The sequence below is a fragment of the Notechis scutatus genome, chromosome 6, assembly GCF_049901735.1.
Source record: "Notechis scutatus isolate UNSWTSFEM ecotype Mainland chromosome 6, rNotScu1.2, whole genome shotgun sequence".
Taxonomy (NCBI): Eukaryota; Metazoa; Chordata; class Lepidosauria; order Squamata; family Elapidae; genus Notechis; species Notechis scutatus.
Genome location: NC_142014.1, coordinates 36,809,855 through 36,833,434, shown reverse-complemented (window position 1 = coordinate 36,833,434; position 23,580 = coordinate 36,809,855). Strand labels below are relative to the sequence as shown.

Sequence of the window (23,580 nt, the reverse complement as noted above, 5' to 3'; positions counted from 1 at the left end):
AATCCATTCCATATTTAAATTCACGTTTCTTCATTTTGCATTTTTAGTACCATTTTGTTCAATGAGCTGATCTTTTGATCCTCTTGATTTTTGTATAATTTCCTTTTTGTTCTACCAGATACAAACTGTTTTCCATCAGATGATTAAATACTGAATTTGCCAGTATTCTTGTAAAAGGTTTGAACGTTGTTGGCAGACAAGTAATTGGGCGATAGTTGCTTGGTTCTGTGCCCTTTTCTGGATCTTTCCATGCAGTTCGCCCGGGCCAGGTGCACTCCAGTTCTTGACCTTCTTTGCTTGTTTTGCAACCATGTCAGTTGTTATTACAGTATTTTCCATTTTGTTTTGTGATGTTTGTCGTTGAATATCTTTGATCCAGGAGGCAGTTTTGTTGTATTCCACTAGGTTTTCCTATTTTTTCCCCCAAAAGTTTAAAGTTTTTTCTGTATATGGGTGTACATTAATTTGGACTCGATTTTCATTAAGGGACCGGTAGAAGAGGTGTTGGTTTCTTTTGAACTGGACATTTTAACGATATTATTTTATTCGTCCTAATGGAACAGAATAGAACTCTACCAAGGTTCTGCTGCATGAAGGACATACTAATTAGAGCTTTTCTTTTGTATTTGAATGGCAGGGCATTTGGATCCAAGATATTCTATAAACAGTGTACAATTTCCATTATATGTAGGGGATTCATATTATTATTTAAATGATCACAAATACTTCAATAAGGATTTAAAGAGATTGATAGAATACTTTATAATTTACCACTAGAAGTAACTTTTATAGTAGGCTATGCTCCACTTGCAATCTTACCTGGCTCAGTGCTACAGTACATACATGTATTAAAGTAACTGACATGATGACTTTTTGCGTGCTTTTCCAGGCACAGGAGTTTTTCTGTTAATTTGTCGCACAAGGTCATAAAAGATCTGCAAAGAAAAAATTGTTTCATTTCATTTAATATAGAAGTTAAATCCTGATATACATATCTTGTAATGCAGGGGTCCCCAGTCTGTGGGCCGCAGTCCCCTACCGGGCTGTGACCTATTCACAACCAGGCCACATTAGTGGTAGGTCGATGTGTGCACATAGCCTGACTCATGAAAATAGTGGGCACCAGCCCTTGCAGCCCTACTTGCAGCGGGTGCTGGTGCTCAAAGCCTCAGTCAACTGAGTGGTGTGTGGGCATACTCGCGGCTCACAAATAAAGTTATGCACACATATGTGCATGCCTGCCTGCCTCTCACACAAAACCATCTCCCACCCACCCCCACCCCTCAAATGCCAGGCCATTAACTATGAAAGGTTGTAATGCTGAATCCTGATTAGCCTTAGCAGCAGTTCCATTTCACTTATGTAATACTTCAAAATTTCTGTTATAGTGAAATAGGGACATACTGTCTTCCTCATTTATTCTCCTTATTTAGTATGAAAATATGCTACGATGTACAACTTGCACAACTATAAAATCCCACATGCTGCACAAAAAGGGAATAAACCTACCATAAAATTATATAGCATTGTATGATGATGATACTTATTTGAGAAATGTATTTTCAAGATATTTAGTCATCAATTATATGACTCTCCCTAACATGGTATCTAGAGGAGTATGTTCGCAGATTAACAAAACCTTTTCCAAGATACCCATCTTTTTTAAAGAACTCCAAGACCAAATATGAATGCTCTCCAAGAAATATGATGGTAAAATAATACAAGTGATAATTTTTCTTAGAGAGTGTTTAAATTGAATCCCCAAACTGAAACAGCATTTGCCAAGTGTGTTTGTATGACTAACTACTAAGGAAAAAAATCAATAATAACAATAATAACAACAACAACAACAACAACAATAATAATAATTCAGAAGCATGGTCAGATATTAGATTGTGTGTCTCTTGACTGTTGTGGAAGATTACTGTTTTACTTATGAAATAAAACCATAACTTCACTAAAAAAATATTATACTATAATCCTTCAAAGAAAAATAGTAGCTATTTTAATATTAGCAGAGATATTTCTAGAGTGAGAGAAATCAAAAAGTGAATTTTACACAAGACTATCTCCTATGAAAACATGATATTGCTAGGCTTTCATAAATGCAATTTGCCTGAGAAAATCATCCCATTTTTTGTTACATTTTTGGACTAAAATTACAGAATACTCTGTAATTGCAGAAACTTATATAAATTGAATGATGACCTCTTCCTCAATTTCTGTTGGACTTTTGCTTCTGTGAAATCTAAGGCTAAAGTGCCTTTATTATTCCTCCCAGCTAAAACAGACTAGGCAAAAGTGATTTATCTTTCATTCATTCATTTATAAACGCAGATTAATTCATAATCCAAAATCCTAATTTAAAACTTCTAAAAAGGACATGCACCAAAAGCATGGTATTAAATAATACATACTTCTTTGTGCTGTTTAACCAGAATTCCCAGTCTTTACTTAAGTACCAATACTACTAAAATTAATGATTACCATAGTTCATTGAATTAACCATCATTTTGAAACAAAAATGTCTTACATTTTAAATTAGAAAGAAATATACGGCCATTAAAATTCCAAATACTGTTAATGATGAAGAGGTGGGCCTTGGACAAATAAAAGTATTATAAATTATATATTATAAATTCTCTTTACCTCATTAACATTTATCTTTGATTTTGCAGAAGATTCTAAAAACGCACAATTATTCCATTGCCTTGCTAAATTTTGTCCTTGTTCCTTTCCCACAACTCGTTCATCTTCCAAGTCACACTTATTGCCAACCAGAATCATTGGAACCTAAAATGGCAAAAACATTGTATATGCATTAAAATAATATATGATTTAGTGAATGGCTATTAGAAATTGGGCATTATAAGAAAAGTAATTAAATGCATTTTAAAAATAAATTATTTGAGAATTAAACAGTAAAGATAGTAGATGTTAGGTTCTTGAACTGTCACAGTGATGCTCACTGTAAAAAAATGATAAAGGTTATCTTATCTCTTATTTTTCTTTCAATGAAGTTGAAAAGTTTTCATAAGAAAATTGTGTTTTCAATTTTCTTGATTTTAATGTATGTCATTGGACATATTTATTAACTGTAGCAATGGAAAGAATATGAATGAATATATCCTTTTGTGAGCTCAATTTGATAGTTGTTATTTAATACCTCCTGGCAAATTTGTGCTTTTAGTACAATAGGAATCTTTTGATATTTCAAGCAATTTAAGGCATTTTGACATGTTTGGATCATCACGGGGAAAGAAATTAAAGTTTGATTATCCAAATCATGAGAAGTTTGGAACAATTTCTTATTTAAAAATGGTGGGAAATCATGGTTTGAAAACAAGAGTCAAGAATGAATGAATCTGAGTTAATGGGGCCTGAACAAGAAAATGAGCAACTAGTACGAAAGGAGGAGGTTGAATGGATCTATTCAGACAGAATGGGTAACAACCAAATCCCAAAACAAACACACATATGTTATGCAAGTTAGTTTATGTAAACCCAAATTTATCAGGCAACCATTTTGTGCATGCAATCAGAGATGCAGAAAAATAAGCATACATACAAGGTCTTGGAACTACTTGCACAACCCAGGATAATTATGAAGGGATTGCAAGGAAAGAAAGAAAAAATATGAAGTGCTGGAACAAAAGAAAAAAATATGAAGTGCTGGAAGCAAGGATAGAAAATAGTAATAAAATATTTGAGATATAAAATACAGTATTTCCTTTTCTTATTTGATGCTTTTAATTTCTTGATATTTCTTACTCACTTTCTGTGCTTTGCATATGGATATATATTTATGCATGCATTTAAGGTACCTACTTCACCAAATTACAAGCCAAATATATTGTAGAACTTTCCATTGTGGTTTTCAAGTTTTAGATTTTGTGTTTTGTTCTTATGGTAATTAATGTTTCCAGATAAGCAGATCCATTTGTTCAATGAATGGTATTGCAGGAAAATGGAATTTGCTACAATTATTCCATTTTTATGCATATTCTAGGCTATAGACATTTTAAGATTCATTTGAACCTTCTGATGCAATGTAATTTAAAAAAACATTTGTAATTTCTTTCTGCAAAGAATGTTAATTGTTGTATGGAGAAGGTTTTAATAACCCAGCATATAATTTTTGGTAACCTGCTGACACAAGAGTTGAAGACTACCTGCAAACTAAAAGAGATAGTGAGCAGTTTTGAGTGTCCCACTGTTTATCTATGTTACACCATTGCTGTGGGAGCTGTACTGATTTCTAGTTGCTTTCTGGGTACAATTCAAGGTGCATCTTTAAAGTATCACATGGCACAAGATCACTTTATTTGAAGAACTGCCTCTTTCTGGGATGCCCACTCCAACAAGTTAGATAGGGTGATAATGTTCAGGTCTTTCCCCTGATATGCTGTTCTTTGGTGGGATCTCTAGGTGTGTATTTCCTATAGCTGGCCCTACTTTCAAACAGCCTCCAAGAACTGGAGCTGTTTTTGGGTAGCCATTTCCCAAAGTCACCAAGAGGCCGCCTTTTGAGAACTCGTGGCGCGGAGTGACAAAGGGCGGGCGCCAAGCGGCCGGGCAACGCCCCCCCCCCCCTACCGGACGCCCAGCGCAAAGGTTGGGGATCCCTGCATTGACGCCTCCAAAACTATGGGGTAGTACACTTTTAATTTTCTTGTATGCCTTGAAGACCTTATTCTTCTCCAAGCATTAGGCTAGATGGGAATGAGCCAGTGAGTAGGAAGTATGGGTTATCATGCAAAAGGAAAAAAAATGTTACTTACATCATCAGTGTCTTTGACTCGAAGAATTTGTTCTCGTAGATCCTGCAAATCATTAAATGTGGATTGTGCTGTGATGGAATAAACTAAAGCAAATCCTTGACCATTTTTCATGTAGAGGTCTCTCATTGCTGTAAACTGTTCCTGTAATACAAAGAGAAATGGAGAATTCAAAGCTGGCCTATTTAGAAAGTCAAACTGACTTCTTATGAGTATTTCCCTTTTATATCAATACTATAAACATAAGCAACTATTGTTCAAATACAGATAACTATTTACAGGTAATCCTTGACATAACCTCATTTAGTGACTGTTCAAAGTTACAACAACTGGAAAGATAAACTTATAACCATTTTTCATACAAACATTGCACCTGCCCATGATAAAAAATGGTATGTTTGGCAACTGATTCATATTTATGATGACAACAGTGTCCCTGGGTCATGTGTCTCAACACTGCAACATAAAGCATAAACATTCCTAGGCCTGCAGCATGAAAAGCAGTCGCTCCAGGAGCATGGTGGAAACCTGCAGTCACCTTAGGAAGCCCCAGCCCAGCTGGATGAAGCATTGTCACCCCAGGAGTGTGGTGCAAAACTGCAGCTGCCCTAGAAAGTCCCTGCCCAGGTCCTTAGCATGAAGTGCAGCCGTCCCAGGAAAATTTGGTATTGTTTCTACCTAGTTGGGCAACTGGAGTTCATTTAATGTCATTTCATCATTTTATAATACATTTTTAAGAAATTACGTTTGAAGAAAAAGCACTAAAAGTTGAATGATCTGAAAGGAAGGCCATGTGCAGTTTACACAAGGTGTAGGTGTAGCTGCAATTGCTTCAGGAATTCCCAGCCCAGCACTGTAGTGCAAAGTCGCAGATATCCCAGACAGATGACCTTCACTGTTCTTCCTTCTCCTGCTGCTGACTATATGCGATCGGCCTGGCTCTTAGTGAGTTACCTGCTGGCTGCACCAGGCTTTCTTCCTGAGGATACCACCTACTCCTCGTTCAAACTGCACATGGCTTTTCTTTCAAATCATTCAACTTTTAGTACTTTTTCTTCAAAGGTAATTTCTTAAAATGTATTATAAAATGATGAAATGACATTAAATGAACTCCAGTTGCCTAACTAGGTAGGAACAATACCAAATTTTACATCATTGCTATAAAGTACAAAGATAACACTTATGTGTACCCAGGAATATAAGAATAATATATTAAGCTGTTGCCAGTGCACCAAGTATTTCTCAATCCCTTGGACCGGTTCTGGGAAACTTGACTAATGGAAAGGGGGAAATGATACTAGTCAAAAGCTAACATTCTATGTAATATCTGAACCCTTTTAATGGGTACCAAATATCAAAATACTAGTGCAACTGAAATTTTAAATGCCAATTCAATCACCTTCCTAAACTGAAAATGTAATTTGGTACAGATTATACCTCTTATTTTCTCTTTCCTCTTGAAATTAGTCTTATTTTCCAGGAATGTTGTTTGATGCTTCTAATTAAATAACAGGGATAAAAAATAATTTGTGTTTTCTTAAGCTACATGTTATCTGAAATCAGAAATACTGGCAAAACCTTATGAAAGTCTCCCATTTTATCTCATAAAGTTGTACAGTAGCTTTATTTTACATACCGTTCCTGCTGTGTCTAGGATTTCAAGCATACATTGTTGTGCGTCTACTTCAACTTGCTGTCGAAAGAACAGAAGCAAATTTTTATTGAAGCATAAATAGTTGCTTGCCTTTGTTAAACATATCTACAATGCATGGAGGTTTACTCTTGTCATGTCCAAAGAAGTTGGCAAGCTATTAAAGTGTAAAGGTTTATGTAATAAATCTTTATACTTTATATAATAAAGTGTACACTGTACACATATTATATTATATATAATAGCAAAATGATTGCTACTGTAATCACATGCATTCATCTTGTTGCAGGTTGTCTTATTCTTCTCTTTTCTTCTACTTTTTCCAGCATTATGAATTTCTAATAGCAATTTTGTATTTTTTTCTTGAACTAAAAAGATACTCCTTTGGTCTTTTTAGCTGCCGCTCATTTCTTTACACCCGATTCTTTCGATCAATAGCTTTGAACTCCACAAGCCTTTTTATTACTGTATCATGCATACTTCTTTTAAGTGCTAAGACTATTTTTCTAAATATTAAGACTAAGTACATTTATAATTTAAAAACCGCACATACCTTTCTATAGGAATCTTCTATCGTTGGATCATATTTTTCCACAAATATTCCTTGAACGAACTGTACAGTCTACAATAAAAGGCAGTGTGTACACAGATACACAGAGTTTATTTGAAATTTATTTAACAATACTTCAAAGACTGGAATGTTCATAAAAATTTCAGAACAAATAAAGCCCTAAGTTACTGTCAATTGTTTTAAGCAGTTGATTTAGAACACTGGGTCACTAATTTAAACTCATACTGAATTATAAACAATGTTTCAAAGGGCTCCTTAGCTTTAAATAATTTGTCCTGCTAAAATCACCTTTATTATAATCATATTTCTATTTAAAATTCAGGCAATGCCAAAGTTCACATACCTACAAATTATAAAATTAACATATTCAAAAAGATACTGAAACCGAAGCCATATTCTTTACACAAGCATTGTAAAAAAGGAAAGGGAGAAAATCTAAGCAAATGTTAATATTTAAGTGAGTGAATTCAGAATTTTAGTTATTCCATTTATGCTTTTACCCCATACACACCTAAGTCAATGAATTTCCAGTGTTGCAGTTGTTTGTACATAGTTTTACCATTGTTCACTATGATTATAGTATTTTTGACATATGGTGGATATAAAAAGTCTACACCTCCTGTTAAAGCCACCCTTTATTCAATACTGTCACAACTTCAGTCAATGAATGGTCATTAAGCAAGGAGTACCTATACAGTGGTCACAGAAGATCTATATGCCCCTGTAAAAATGCCAGGATTTTAGATGTGAAAATAAATCAGACCAAGATAAATAACTTCAGATTTTTTTCCACCTTTAATATAACATATACAGTAGAACTTCTGGTCACAACCATAACTTTGTAGATTTCGTCTTCTAATGTTTCGTCTTCAGGAATTTCTGGATCGGGTCATGATTGATCGCCACTCGATTATGTGCTCGTGACCAGATTCAAAAATTTTGTGAATTTTTTTGGTCGGAACTTGATGTGGTCATGGTCAGAAGCGTTCGTGACCAGAGATTCTAATTGTATGCTGTACAATTCAATTGAAAAATAAACTGAATTCTTTTAGGGGTTAAAATAAGAATCAAAAACATACAATAACGTGGTTGCATAGGTGTGCACACCCTTGTGTAAGAATGTGTTCAGAATTAACCAATCACATTCAAACTGATGTTAAATAGCAGTCAGTACACATTTGCCATCCTTTAAAGCAGGGGTCTCCAACCTTGGCAACTTTAAGACTTGTGGACTTCAACTCCCAGAGTTCCTCAGCCAGCTTTGCTGGCTGAGGAACTCTGGGAGTGAAGTCCACAAGTCTTAAAGTGCCAAGGTGAGACCCTGCTTTAAAGTGACTCTAATCAAGCCCATATAAAGCTTAGGTGTTGTAGTATAATTTTTCTGACAGTTACAGAAAAAGCCATGGTCTGCAAAGAACTTACAAAACATCAAAGGGACCTCATTGTTAGAAGGTATCAGTCAGAAGAAGAATACAAATTTTTGTCCAAGGCATTAGATATATCATGGAACACAATGAAGACAGTCATCAACAAGTGGAAAAAATATGGCACACAATGACATTATCAAGAGCTGGATGTCCCTCTAAAAACAAGAAAACTGGTCTGAGAAGTTGCCAAGAGGCATACATCAACATTAAAGGAGTTATGGGAATTTCTGGCAAGTACTGGTTATATACTACACGTGACAACTATCTCCTGTATTCTTCATATGTCTGAGTTGTGGGAGAGAGTGCAAGATGGATGCCCTTTTCTTACAAAGAAAAACATCCAAGCCTGGCTACATTTTACAAAGCCTACATCAAGTCTGACAAAACAATGTGAGGAAGTGTGTTATGTTTTGATGAGACCAATGTTGAACTTTTTGGTCATTTAATTGCAAAAAATATGTTTGTTGCAAAAACAAGATTATACATAACTAAAAGTATACCACAGGGAAGTATGGTAGTGGCAACATTAAGCTTTGGGTCTTCTTTTCTTCTGCTGGAATTGAGGCTTTAGTCAAGGTGAAGGGAATTATGAACAGTGTCAAATATCAGTGAATTTTGACATAAAACCTTCAGACTTCTGCTAAAATGCTGAATAAAATTTCACTTTTCAACACTTTTCATTAGTTTATGGATGGGCACTCTTGGACAACCACATTGTTTTTTTATTATTTCCCCCCAAAATATGTTATATTAAAAATTGAAAAAAATCTGAAGTAATTTAACTTGGTCTGACATTTTTATATCTCACAAACCTGGCATTTTAAAAGAGACATATAGATGTTCTATAAACAATGTATAGGTACTCTTTTCTTAATGACCATTCATTGACTGAAGTAATGACAGCATTGAACAAATGGTACTCATGACAAGTCCTCAAAGTTATGGCTACTGCAGTGCCCCCACTCATGATATCAAAATTTGGGCATTTGGTAGCCTGCCTTCATCTACAACTGCAGGAATATGCTTCAACTCCCCCACCCACCTATCTCCTCCCATCTTTACTTTTTGTTCCCCCTGTCCACCTCCACCTCTGCCACCTTGCCTTCCACCAACTTTCACTATCGCCTTCTTCCCACTGCTGATAAAGCAAGCCTAGCTTGGTCTTTCATGAGGAAGCTGCTGGCCATACCAGGTCTTCTGCATAGGACAGGCGAAGCATGAGGTCCTTGCCTAAAAATAACGTGGGTATAGTTCCACAATCAAGACTACCAAAGCTGCCATCACTAAGTGTGCAGTTATATTTTGCCTGTCAACTTATCAATGGAAATTCTGATCCGAATTAGTGTCATTAAGGAAGGACTACCTGCAGGGGTGGGCTTCAAAAAATTTAGCAACTACCGTGTTTCTCATATAATAAGGCCGGGTCTTATTTTTTTTTGAGCCCTGAAAAAATGGCTAGGCTGTCTTTTCGGGGGTGACTTAATTCCCCCCCCTTGCATCTTCGGGCAGGCAGGCAGTGATGGCTTGGATGTTGACCTCGGAGTTAGTGGGGCACTTCTTTTCGGGGTCAACACAGGCAGCACCATATCTGGGTGTGCAACAAAAGTACTTCCTAACGGCAACCCCCCCCCACCATTCCCCACCATTTCGCATGTTTTAATATAGGCCTTAATTTGGGGGGAGGGGCTTAATTTCATCTCATGCCTATAAAACATGCTGGGACTTCCTATTGGGGGAGGCCATATTGTTGGAGAAACAGGGTAGTTCTCTGCCCAGTTGCTGGGTGGGCATGGCCATGATCTTGTCGGTCGGCCTGCACCACACTGGCCTAGGAGTGAAAACGGGCCGCAGGGGGGCATTTTCGCCCTCCCAAGGCTCTGGAGGCAGGAAATAGGCCCATTTCTGGCCTTCCAGAACTTCCAGGAAGCCCATTTTTCACCCTCTCTGAGCCTCCGCACAGGCCCTGCATTTACCTGCAATCCAAAACAGGGTGCACAGGGGCTCCTGGGAGGGGTGGGATGGGCAGGACCAACTGGGGGGGGATATGCTGGTTCACTGAACTGGTAATAAAATTAACAATTGGTTCGCCCGAACCTGTGCAAACTGGTAGCAGCCCACCCGACTACCTGTATATCTCTTGCTGCATTCTAATAGACAATGTAACTCACATTGCTTTTAGTCTAGGACATTTTAAATTTCTGCATACAGACACTCCTCTACTTATGACCACAACTGAGCCCAAAAGTTACATTGCCAAGCAAGACAGTTTTTATTTTCTGCAATACCAAATGGCATTATCACCGACAGTGTACATTGTAAAATATTAAAACCCCATTTTGTAACACCAGATTTCCATTGAATTCCTCAGTACCTTGCAATCTAAGGTGACTTTCCAAACTAATTTTAAACAATGCAACAGGTGACTTTATACTCCTAAGAGAATCCATCATCAACAACCAAAGTTCTTTGTGTTGTTTGTTTGCTTTTTAAACAAAGTAATCTGTAACTTTACAAAGCTAATGTTGGTCTATGGTAAGTTCTTTCATCATCCTCAGCCACTAAGTTTTCTTTTACTCTATGGAATATATTTTTTAAAAGTTCTCTGAATTAAATGCTATAATTTTACTCTGTGTGCATGCCTCCAAATTTTTCTTTGACTTAACTGTCTGGAGAGTCCTGTACTTTTCTTGGCATGATTTTGGAAGTGGTTTGTCACTGCCTGCTTCCTAGGGCTGAGTGTATGTTGGCTTTGTGCCTAATATGGGACTAAAATTCATGATCTCCCAGTTTCTTGACTGATGCATTAACTATTAACAAAACAGAGTCTCTATTCTGTCTTTAGATCAATCTAAATTCTTCCAAAGATCTGATTTTAGGAAGTATTATTACTAAATACTACATGCTTGCAGTAGCTCAGATGACTGGATTTTTAAAATGCAAAATAGGTATTTCCAATCAATATAGGGTTTTATAGACAAAGAATACGTGCACCAAAAGGGGATCCCAGCATTCCTTTCACTTGATTCTGCTATGTGTATGCTCATAGGAATAAAGTACTTATAGCCATTTATTTATAGTATCATTCTAGGGTTGTCAAAGATCTAAATCATTTGAACAAAAACCCTTTTAATTGTTTGAGTTCTAAACAAGAGGCAAGCTTCTGAAGCCTTCCAATTTTCCATTTGCTTGGAAGGAACTTAAGAATTCCTATACTCCCTTGCTGACAATACTTGAATTGTTTCAGCTCTAAATGTAAGAATAAAAGTGTTTTAGATCATTTTGCTGTCAGACTTACAAGATAATCCAAACAAGAAGCACACCCAAAAATACTAACTTTAACTTTACTGTAAGGCCACATTAACAGAATCTTGCAAGTCTGAAAGTACATCTCTTCTTCCTGCCTTTACAGTCTAAAACACTAGAAAGGGTCCCTTTTGAGACATCTTCCATGCCCCCACGGCTTCTCTGGATTAAGTTGCCTTTTAATTGTTATCCAGCTCTTTCTCCTGTCTGCCAAGGTCATTCCCACATATCTTTACATCACTTTGTTGTGTTATTTTTTTTCCTAGAAATCAATTCTAGAAATTGAATTTCATAATAGAATACAATATTCTTCTGCACAAAAGTCATCTAAAGTTTAGTCACCCTGAGCCGTGGATTATTAATTTCCTATCTTATAAATCAGTAAAATGGAGGTGAATACTACTTACCAATGCAGACTTTCCAACACCTCCCGAACCAAGAACTACTAGTTTATATTCACGCATGATGTAAATCTTAAATCACCTTAAATCCTGCAATACAAAGAAATATGTTGCAAATATACATGTGTCAAGTCAAAGGCAAGTCAAATCTGGGAGGAAAACTATTTTACTGTACAAGTTGAACATTGGAGATAATTCTTAGGAACACAATTGGAAAAGACATTGGCTGCACTCATGCAATATACTGTATTTTTAAGATTTGCTGTGAAGATGCATGATATACATGTATCATCTGCTAACTGCTACCCTCTCTGAGATAACAGTTCTTGTGTGAGATGCACTGAAGAGCAAGGAGATGCAAAATCAACCTCTCACAGAAATACTGGTCAAATACTAGTGTTTAGTAAACTATTGAACAGTTTTGTAATAATTAAAATATATCTTAAAATACCACTTAAGCAATGCAAGGTATAAAAGATATACGTTCCCTTAGCCATACTATTAAAAAAGCTAAATATCTTAGTACTAGTGTATTTCTATGTGCATTTACACACCACTGTAATGCTATGGGTTGTTTTAGATAATTCCTGAAAATAGATGAATTTTCCAAAATGTTAATACAGTAAATAAGAACTCTGAGCTCAAGTCACCTGTTATCTGTTAAGCAAGGGAAGGAAGAATGAATTAGACTTTTCACATTTTCACACACACACACACACACACACAAAATCCAGGAAAGTTTCTTGTTAATATTTTGCTTCAGCTTCATATAGTTACTAGCAACTGGATTCATAGTAATCATTTTATTCTCATAGGATATTGAGCTGTCAACCGAAAAATCAGTTATGATGAAATGCTATGATGAAATATCTTTTTATTCCCTGCGCACTATATTAATGGGCAAAAGCAATGACCATATATGGTAAGGTTTTTTTTAACCTCAGCTTGAACGACCTGAACAAAATTCAAGTACTCATATTGAAATTAATGTCTGCCTTTTAGCTTATTGTTTATTCAAACATCTGAAAAATATCACTATAATATTTCATAATTTGATTGACTTTTAAAGCTCAAATATCAAAAGCTTATACTGCCATTCTAGTAGATGGCAGGAAAATTGTAACAACTGCTTAAGTGAGCAACAGAACAGCATTGTATAAAAAGCTTTGTGATAAGGAAAATAAAAGGTGACAGGTTGAAAGAGGACTCAGATAAACTTCACAAAAATCAATTAAATGCTCACTTGTGATTCCACTATACCCGTGATGGCGAACCTATGGCACGCATGCCACAGGTGGCACGCAGAGCCATTTGTGCCGGCACGCGAGCTGCAGGCAAACTTAGCTCACTGCGCATGTGCGTGCCTCACAGCTGATTTTTGGCCAGTTTAAGGCCTTTTTCGGCCTCCCAAAGGCTTGAGGAAGGCTTCTTCAGGCTTCTACAAGCTTTGTAAGCCGAAATCGAGCCCCGTTTTGTCACTTCCAGTATTTTTGGAAAAACAGGAAGTGATGAAATGGGGCTAGATTTCGGCCTACAAAGCTTGTAGAAGCCTGAAGAAGCCTTCCTCAAGCCTTTGGGAGGCTGAAAAAGGCCTCAAACTGGCTGGAATTCAGCTGTGAGGCGCAGTGCAGGTAATGGGGTGGGATTACACATGCATGTGTAGGGGCGTGGGGGGGCGCGCGTTGCCTTCTGGGCGCTGGCATGCGAGCACGAGCATCCAAGCACGCACACGATTTTTGGCACAGGAGCCCAAAAAGGTTAGCCACCACTGCACTATACGTTTGCTTTACATAAATATTTTAAAAATATGTATATCATGAAGTATAGGTTATATGTTAATTACCTTGCTTATTTACATACAAGGAGATTTTACTGCTTCCAACCCAATAGAATATTGGAAAAAATATGTAAAGGAACTCTGGACTCTATTCATCCCACAGTAGCTCTCAAAAAATAATAGTTTGGTGGTGGTAGTGGGGAGCCAACAAAATGAAGAGAGGAGTTAAAAATGAACTATCTCCAGTTGGGGGCTAGAGAATACAAATTCAAAAAGCTTCCCACCATCTCTCCACCAGAAAGAGTTGGCCAGTGGCTGAGAATGTTGCTACATCCATTCTAAGGTCCCTTTTGCCTCCTTCCAATCACATAAGCCTGAAAGAGTGGGAAGTGCTTATCACTCTTTATAATGCTATTTTTCTCCTGCAAATAACCATTGGAGAAAAAGTGCAACTAGATTTAGATATCTAGAATGCAAATTTCTTAGAAGCACAGTAGTGGCCAAAATTGTGGAAACCTTTTGGGAAAACTGTCTTATGTATTTTATGCCAGCACTACCAAACAGGATGATCTTGGTCTCATCACTCCAAATAACAATGTCCTATTGTTCCTCTGTCCAGGTAACATGGGTTTTAGCCCAGTTTCATCTTTTCAACCTTTGTTGAGAGATAAAAGTGGCTTTTTTGGTGAAATTCTAGATTTTAGGCCAAATTCCTGCGGTGTGCGCCGAATGGTCTTTTCACTCAACTTCACATTGCATGGTGCCATTTCATCTTGTATACAGCCAGATGATTTTCTTCTGTCACGTAGGCACAGTCACTTAATTCTTCTATCATAACTTGCTATTGTGCACCTTTTCCTGCCTTTACCAGTGTGGTTTTTTAGTGACTGAGTCTCCTTATACCTCTTCAAAAACTTAGAAATGCCACCTTTGGTTAAGTTTCCACCAATTTTTCTTCTAATTTCTTTATAACTGTAACCTTGTTCACTTAATAATACTATTTTACATCGCTTTCTGGGAGACCGGTTACTCTTTGCACCATTACTTTAACTTTATTACGTTTTACAAGCTCACTAAATGAAAGAACACAAAAAACCCCAACCAACTTGATAGCGATCACATAACACACTGACAAATGTCCTCCTCTCAGCTTCAATACATGACATCAATAACTGAATCCTACTGTCATCTGATTGGCTCATAGCCAAAACAAGATGACACCTGATTGGCTCGCTAAACACTCATGATCATTGGCTATAATCAGATGAAGGAAAGCTACCTGATATCAACTTAAGCAAGTTGGGCTTCCTTTTTCTGGTTATTTGGGTATAACTTTTCATAGAATACAGATAATTGAACAAACTTGGTTGCATTACATTCTTGATTAAATTATCTTGCCATTGACATTTAATTTTATGGTACTACTTCAAAAAAAGTGGTGTTATTAGCCATCAAACCTCAAAAATACACTTTTCCCAAAAGGTTTCCACAATTTTGGCCACTACTGTGGGGGTGTGCAGATTATCCCAAAGTTAAAATCTTCCACCTTTATTGCAGAGTAATAATACAATCTTATTCTATATTTTTAAAACATTTTGATATCCTGTAATCATATTTTAATTTTTTTTAACCATGGAAACTTGGAAAGTGCTTTTTTTTAAAAAAAAAAAAAAACCACCTTGGGTAGATCCATCATACTTGTCTTTGGCTAGAGGTACTTAAAGACAGGCAGAAGAATCAATAAAACACATGTTCAGAGATTAAGAAGCACTACTGGTTTCCAATGAGGATTCATGATGAACTAAACACCCTTGAAGCAAATTCTGGCTGGCAGTCTCTCTGAAAAAGCAGACATAGTGTGTTGGTCTTATCGGACATGCTTCTTCTCATTGTGCTGGAGGAGAATCCAATGTGTGGGATTGGTTCTGCTTCCTTGCTTGGAGACTGAGTCAATCATTTCTTTAGTCCTGCCTCCTCCTACTGCACATGCCCAGTTTTGATGAAGGCTAAGTGATTGACTTGGAGATTTTCTCGGTGCCTCTTCTGGTCCCTCCTGGACTTAGGACCTGACGTCTGTCAGGGTGAGTTTAGATTTTCCTCCAGCACAACGGGAAGTGTGTCAGGGAAGACCAACATTCTTTCTCCGTTGTGCTGATTGGATAATCCAATCCATGGGATCAGAGGTGGGATTCAATTTTTTTTACTATCGGTCCTGTGGGTATGGCTTGGTGGGCATGATGTGACTGGTAGGCATGGCTTGGTAGGCGTGGCAGGAGAAGGATACTCTAAAATCTCCATTCCCTCTCCACTATTGGGGGAAGGTTACTGCAAAATCCCATTCTCTCCCCACCCCACTAACCTGCTTTTCCAGCTCCGTTCTCCTGTGCAGGGCAACAAAAGAAGACCCAGCCGATCAGCTGGAACTTGGGAGGCAGAGAATAGATGGGGGTGGGACCAGTCAGAGATGGTATTTGCCGGTTCTCCGAACTATTCAAAATTTCTGCTTACCGGTTCTCCAGAACTGGTCAGAACCTGCTGAATACTACTTCTGCATGGGACCTACTAAAGCTGACTGTACTAAGGGTGGGTAGTAGTCTGGTCTTGAGTCCCCACCTCAGTATGCACTCTTTGAAGTACTTATCTGCCGAAGGCTGTCTCCTCTGATGCGAAGATATCTAACTTGTAATGTCTGATGAATGGGGATGAAGAAGACCACATCCCCGCCGTACAGATGTCCTCAATAGAGATCCGTGTCTTCCATGCCGCCGTTATGGCTGTGCTTCTAGTTGAATGTGCTGTGACTTTCCCAGGCAGTGGTATTGTAAGACTTTGCGATGCATGCCTGAATCCACCGACCTATGGTCATTGGTGAGATTTTGCAGCCCAATGAGTTAGGTCTCACTGACACAAACATTGATTCAGTTTTTCTAATAGAAGCTGTTCTCTTTAGATAAATACAAGTCTCCCTTCTAACATTCAAGGAGTGCCACTTTTTCTCTAACTCATGGACTGGTTTTGGGAAGAAGTCCGACAGCACTATTTCTTGTGCCCTATGGAAGGTGGATTTACCTTCGGGAGGAAGGTTGGGTCTAGCCTTAGTACCACCCTATTTGGGTGAAGTATGCAAAGATAGAGAGGGCTGCCACTTCGGATATCTGTCTGGCTGAGGTAATAGCCACTAGGGACACCACCTTAAAGGTAAGGAAACGTAAACTGGTAGAGCACAGTGGCTCGAACAGTTCTGTCATGAGTGTCCTCAGGATTTTGGTTAAGTCCCAGGTGGGGTACCTGTGAATCGCTGGAGCTTTAGGTTAGTAGCTCCTCTGATGAATCTACGCACCAGTAGGTGTAGGGCGAGGGATTTTGGGTTTCCACAACCCAAGACTGATGCAATTGCCACTAGTTGTCTACATAATGTATTGGGGGACAAGCCTCTATCCAGTCCCTCCTGGAGGAATTCTAGAATTTGTGTTACTGATGCTGTGATCGGTTTGATCTGTGTTTTGGAAAACCAAGCACAGAAGGACCTCCACATGGCGTCATAGATTCTGTTGGTTAAAGGCCTCCTAGATGCCTGTATTGTTTGTATTACCTTGTCGGAGCATTTGAGCTGACCCAACGTACTCCGCTCAATGCCAGACGGTTAGTTGGAGCCAGTGTAGCTCTGGATGCAGTAAGGTCCCCTAGTTGAGGGAGATCTTGGTGGCCGCATTGTCCATCAGGATGAGTATGTGTGACCCACTGTAATCGTTTGGAATCTTCTTAGGGCCAGATGAGTCGCTCTGAGTTCCAGCCAATTGATGTTTTTGAATTCTGCTCGGGAGTATTGGTCTTGTGCGATCTGGGACTGGAAGTGGGAGCCCCAGCCAAATAGGCTGGCATCTGTTGTAATGGTCAATCGATTGGGCTCTTTGAAGCCATATCCCCTGGTTAAGGCCTGTGACCTCCACCACTGGAGAGATTGCCTCACCTCTGGTGGAACCCACACCTTGACCTTTGTATTGCTCCTACCTTATCTTTGATATGGAACCATTGCAATGTTCTTGAGTGAAGGCATGCACAAGGGACGATAGATATGCAGGACACTATTTTGCCCAGGAGTTGCGTGAGCAGATCCAGGGTCACTGTTCTGGCTGTCAGAATCTGACCTGCCAGCACCTTTATGCTGGCCTGGCGCTCCTGTGACAGGTACACCTCGCCTGAATTGGTGTCTATGACTGCTCCCAAGTGCCGCAGCCGATTGGTTGGAGTCAGATGGCTCTTGTCCAAATTCACGGAAAACCCGTGCTCCTGTAGCATTTGAATTGCTATCCCTAAGTCCTCCCTTGCCCTGACGGGGGAAGCGGACTGTATTAATATGTTGTCCAGGTAGCAAAGAACCCGCACTGGGATTGTTCTGATATGCTGCCATCACTGACCAGTACTTTGGTGAATGTTCTGGGTGCTGAGAATAGTCCGAACGGCAGGGCCCTGTATTGGCAATGCTGGCCGGCATAGCAGAATCTCAGGAACCTTCTATGAATTTGAAGGCTGGGGATGTGTAAGTATGCCTCTGTGAGGTCTACTGATGTTAATATATTGCCTTCTCAGATATTCCCCAGTAATGACTGGAGGGACTGCATTTTGAATCTTTTGTACATTATGTGTTTGTTTAACCTTTTGAAGTCCAGAATTGCTCTCCACCCTCCCGATGCCTTTGGAACTATGAACAGGATCAAGTAGAACCTCCATTTTTGTTTGTCCTGTGGAACTGGTTGGATAGCTTGGATGTCCAGCAGATGTTGAACTGCTGCCTCCATGATGCTTTTTGTTTTGTCCCTTGAAATCAGGCACCTCCTGAAGGGGTTTGGGGGTGTGGAGAGGAATTCTAGTGTGTTTGAATATTCCTTCTTAAGCACCTCTCCGTGCATTCTCCTTGCTTAAAGACTGAGTCAAAACTGGGCATGCGGAGGCGGGACTAAAGAAATGACTGACTCAGTCTCCAAGCAAGGAAGCAGAGCCAACCCCATCATTGGATTCTCTGACCAGCACAACGGAGAATGTGAGATTAAGGACTATGTTGAACATAGGAAAATTAACTGATAATCCCAGAGGCTCATATACTTTTACCACAAACTATTATGCAATTTTGGATCATTTTCCTCAGTGAATAAATGAACAAATACAATGTTTTTGACTCATTTAATTGGGTTCTCTTTATCTAGTTTTAACGGTTTATGTGGAGAACAGATGTTTTAGGCCATTTTTATGCACAAATATTGAAAATTCAGAAGAATTTATAAACTTTTAAACACCACTGTATATATTTTGTACACTTCATTGAAATGTCTCCTTAAATTCCTGTTGCTCTTTTGCTGGATTCAGAATTTTGTGGCTGTTTATACAAATAGTGATGCATTTACTTCTTACTTCTTACTTCTTATTGCTTTGTTTTCAATTATTTTAGTGGTCAATTTTATGTGTGCTGCGTTGTAGATAGCACTTATAGTGAAATACTATTTATATTTGACAAGAAATGAGGAAGCAAAGATCTCATGGTGGAACATTTTAGAAGTTTCAAGTTCTGTTTTAATACAAAACACCAATATTCCATTGGAATATCCTAGATCTGGATCATTTTGTACTGAGTGCCAAAACAAGCCACATGTATTCTAGTAAAAAGCCATTAGATTCAGTAAGTAAAGTTTCTGTGAAAAGAATTCTATTCAGTTACATTGTTAGATAGTTTAGGTGAATTTCAAAAAGACATAACTGAAAAAAAAACCCACCTACCCAATCAAAATTCTTCCAGGTATGTAGAAATAAACAAAAGATACCGAGTGTACATATCATAAAGGTTGAACAGGAATGACACAACCGAACTATGTCACTTTGATTATAGTAAGGGGGGAAATAATAACATATTTGTTTCTCATCAAGAACATATCCCAGGTGTCCACCTATATGCTCCAGTTGAAGCATGTTATATTTTATATATAGTATTGTTACTGCAGGACCCAGGCATTGGTGAATAACCTTATGCACCTTTATACAAAAGTGTGGACTAATTCACACTGCAGGCTAATACACATAGTTTATACTTCAAGAGAAAATTCCCGAAATCAATACTGCGCTGTGTTATTTTGTTTTGGCAGTTTCATAGGATAAGGAGTCTATAACCTTGTGTGCATCAGTTCCCTCCCCCCCCCCAATAAAATGTAGCATATACAGTATGTACCAAATTTAATCCAAAGAGAGAATAGAGAGAATTCTCTGTATGTATGTATGTATGTACACACACACACACACACATTTTCTGAGGTTTTCGCGGGTATTTGTATGTGGATCTTTGGTTATTCGGGTTTTCTCCCGCGTAAAATTGTAAGTATCTTAGCGACGTTTCGACGAAATCTCATTCGTCATCTTCAGGCTTGTGTCTTCGGCTTTGTGCTTCTCAGAGTAACTCAAGCCGAAGACACAAGCCTGAAGATGATGAATGAGATTTCGTCAAAACGTCGCCAAGATACTTCCAATTTTACGCGGAAGAAAACCCGAATAACCAAAGATACACACACACACACGTTTTCTTAAAATACGTGGGAAAATACCCGAACAAAGCTGAATACTATACATACATACATACATACATACATACATACATACAATCAACTCTGATCCTGAATCACAAAACTTCACTTTATGCAATTATCATCCATCTTCACATTTCTTCACAAATTAATTACATCATGCAGAACATATTAAAGCAGCAGTAAAAAACAGGAAACATCATTTTTTGTGGCTCCAAAAGGAGCAACCTACTGTGCTATCATTCTAGCCAGAGGTTAGTTTATTGCTCAAGGCAGAATTCATTTTAAGATGTGCCCTAGCACATGGAGGCAAACTCCAATAAAAGAGAATATTTGTAGCTCAGGGTTGAAATGAGAGAAATCCTTGATGCGCTCTGAGCTTGGTTCTTTGCACTGATGATGTTACCTAGATTGGGTAAAGAAATGTCTATGATAACCAAGCTCACAGATCACTAAGGACCTCTCATGAGGCAAGCTGCTATAAGCAGAGGCTTATAACTTATACGGGTAGTCCTTGACTTATTACCCCAATTGGGACTGGAAACTGTCGTTCAGCCCAGTTCTCCCTATTCTGGTTGTTACATAACCACATCTGTCATCAGGTGGATGGAACGAAAAAGCTGCCTGCCAAAGGAGGGTAGGCAGCTCCTCTATATGCATGGAACTCCTTTGGTGGAGTACATGATGGAACTCTTGATCTTCAGGATCCCCACTTGAGTTTCTCCAGCCCAGTGCAAGAATTCCCCAAGCCTCTATATGCCCAGAAGGGAACTCCTGCACTGGCCAGCAAAAATGAAGCATGGATCCTGAAGATCCAAGTCTCATTTTGGCAGCCCAATGAAGGATTTCTGCCTCCCCATGCATGGAGAAGTGGGGAAATCCTTTGGCAGGCAGCAGCAGCAGCTTATAACCTTCCCTGCCAGCTTCCCCACTGATCTTCTGGAGAAGTCAGCAGAAAAGACTGCAAATGGCAATCTCATGATTGCAGGAGCTTGGCAACCAATCATAGGTGACAGCATATTGCCAAGTACCTAGACCACAATCACATTATTTCAGGGAAGCAATGTTTTATCATGGCCAGAAGTATTTTACAGAGTGTAAAGGAGGGTAGGTAGCTTCCCACCATGCATGGAAGGGAACTCCTGAGGTGATTGCAGAATTGTAAAGAGCTGTTTCTGAGCTGTCGTAACTTCAAACTGTCCTTAAAGGACCAGATATAAGATTACCTGTACATATACTTAAACTACTGGAAATGTTAATTCAGATCCCTGCTAATTTAGGATACAAAAATATGTGCCTCTTTAGAGAAATTTTAGCATATAACTAATTATATGTAATAATAATTACATATTCTGAACAAAAATACTTTTCCTGCTTTTAAGGAGAATAGTTTTCTACTGCTACACCAAGATATTTCTGTTGTAATTACCAATAGTCATTCTCAGGGATAGTGATATTCATAACATGTTGCTGAAGCAACATAAGAGGGAAAGGGTACTATAGTAGATGCCTGTGAAATTTAAACGGAATTTTATACAGTCATATAAAATTTGTACATGCATATATCAGGAATAAAATTTTATGCATGTGAATTTTATTATAAATGAATAAATGCAACTTTACGTATGTGTAGAAAGTATATGGATAACTACTAGACTTACTGTTATTTTGCATGTGTGCTTGGATGTAGGAATTCGAAGCTGCATAACTATGAGTCTTGAGAACAAAATACATAAACTGCTTTTTTTATTTACATCCTTTATCTAGAGAAGTCAGAACTCCGTCTATTTATTATTTCTTTACCAGTAATTTGCATAAGAACTTGTGATCATCTACCTATAATTTAAGTAATCATTTTGCCTTAGCATGCCCTGCTATGTTCAAATATAATATAGCTTTGCTGGATATAAATATATGCTTAAAATAAAGTATACCAGCTATTTTTTCAACAAAACAAATCTGAAGCTGTCCAAAGTCTGAAAGCAAAATATGTATTTTTTAAAACTGGCTTGGATGTTTTTGATGAACTATTATTTAACTCTAATGCCTTTATATATAACCCCACATTTGGAAATATAAATTATAGCCAACTGCCATAAGTGAAGCTGAGCTATATAAAAAAATAGCAATAACTAGACCTTTTTATGCAAATTTCACAGAAGTTATGGAAAAAAGGCACAGCATTTGCTAAATAGGCTCTAACAGCATAATCAGTATGAAAGAAACACATGATTTTTAAGAAAAGTGGATCAGTTTAGTCTTTTCCTAAAGAAAATGTGCATGCTTAGTATTGTCTGTTGAAACAAACAAGGTCTCTTCTCTAAATCAAGCATGCTGCTTCATTTAATTGCCTGTTCTAGCTTGTGATATTGATTCCCTGCTTTGGAAGAAAGCTTTGTGTTCAATTCCCTTGATGTGAATGGCCTTTATTGACATTAGATGATGCTCCATTCAGTTTAGGAATACTGATGGTATTTTATTTTATTTTATTTTGATTTTTAAACATTTCTTTATGCAAAATAATCAGATGTCATTTACTGTCAAGCAGTATTGTACTTCCCTACCCAACAATGAGCTAGCAATCTGCCATCCCATGTATTTCCTCTTATTTCTAACTATATATCATAGTCTAATATTATAAATGACTCTGTCAGCTATAAGTCTTAACAGTAAAACCTTGAATCAGTATGTTATCTATAGAAAGGCCTTTGAAACAGAAAAGTCTGTGCCTTCAGCATTAAATATGGAAGAATACAATTCTTGAAGCAGACTAACTGTGGGCCAATTACCGGTAGGTTTTTAAAAGTTAGACATTGTGGTTGAACTGAGTCTACAGGCAAACTGATACCCCAAAGTTAATGTCATCCAATCTGCAAAGTTCAGGAAAAAACAATCAAGTGTTTCACATTGAAAAAACTTGCCGTTTTCCCCAAGTCTTCCAATTAGCTCCAGGGTGCTTTATTGTAACTATTTTATTAAAGTAAATTAAAACAAAAATACTCTATCCTCAAAAATAAATGTAACACATTTTATATAAGAAAACGCACAATGAAGCAAGTACAAATGCCCACCTACTGCAAGCTTTAGTTGTTCCCAGTATCTCCAA

The 23,580-nt window shown here is 37.9% G+C and overlaps 1 protein-coding gene across 3 annotated transcripts in view; it reads right to left on the bottom strand.

Annotated features, from left to right (window-relative positions):
* RAP1B (RAP1B, member of RAS oncogene family) overlaps positions 1 to 23,580 on the bottom strand; it is a 37,702-nt gene that overhangs the window by 7,964 nt on the left and 6,158 nt on the right. For 2 of the 3 annotated variants that reach the window (XM_087967984.1, XM_026667763.2), the window contains exons 2-7: positions 12,138 to 12,221; positions 6,983 to 7,051; positions 6,415 to 6,471; positions 4,782 to 4,922; positions 2,650 to 2,793; positions 820 to 935 (exon numbers count right to left, since the gene is read on the bottom strand). In XM_087967984.1, coding sequence (XP_087824110.1) covers positions 849 to 935; positions 2,650 to 2,793; positions 4,782 to 4,922; positions 6,415 to 6,471; positions 6,983 to 7,051; positions 12,138 to 12,194 — 555 coding nt within the window. In that variant the 5' untranslated portion in view covers positions 12,195 to 12,221 and the 3' untranslated portion in view covers positions 820 to 848. Of the gene's footprint in view, positions 1 to 819; positions 936 to 2,649; positions 2,794 to 4,781; positions 4,923 to 6,414; positions 6,472 to 6,982; positions 7,052 to 12,137; positions 12,224 to 23,580 lie in introns of all 3 variants that reach the window. The other variant, XM_087967985.1, reaches the window with a different exon arrangement.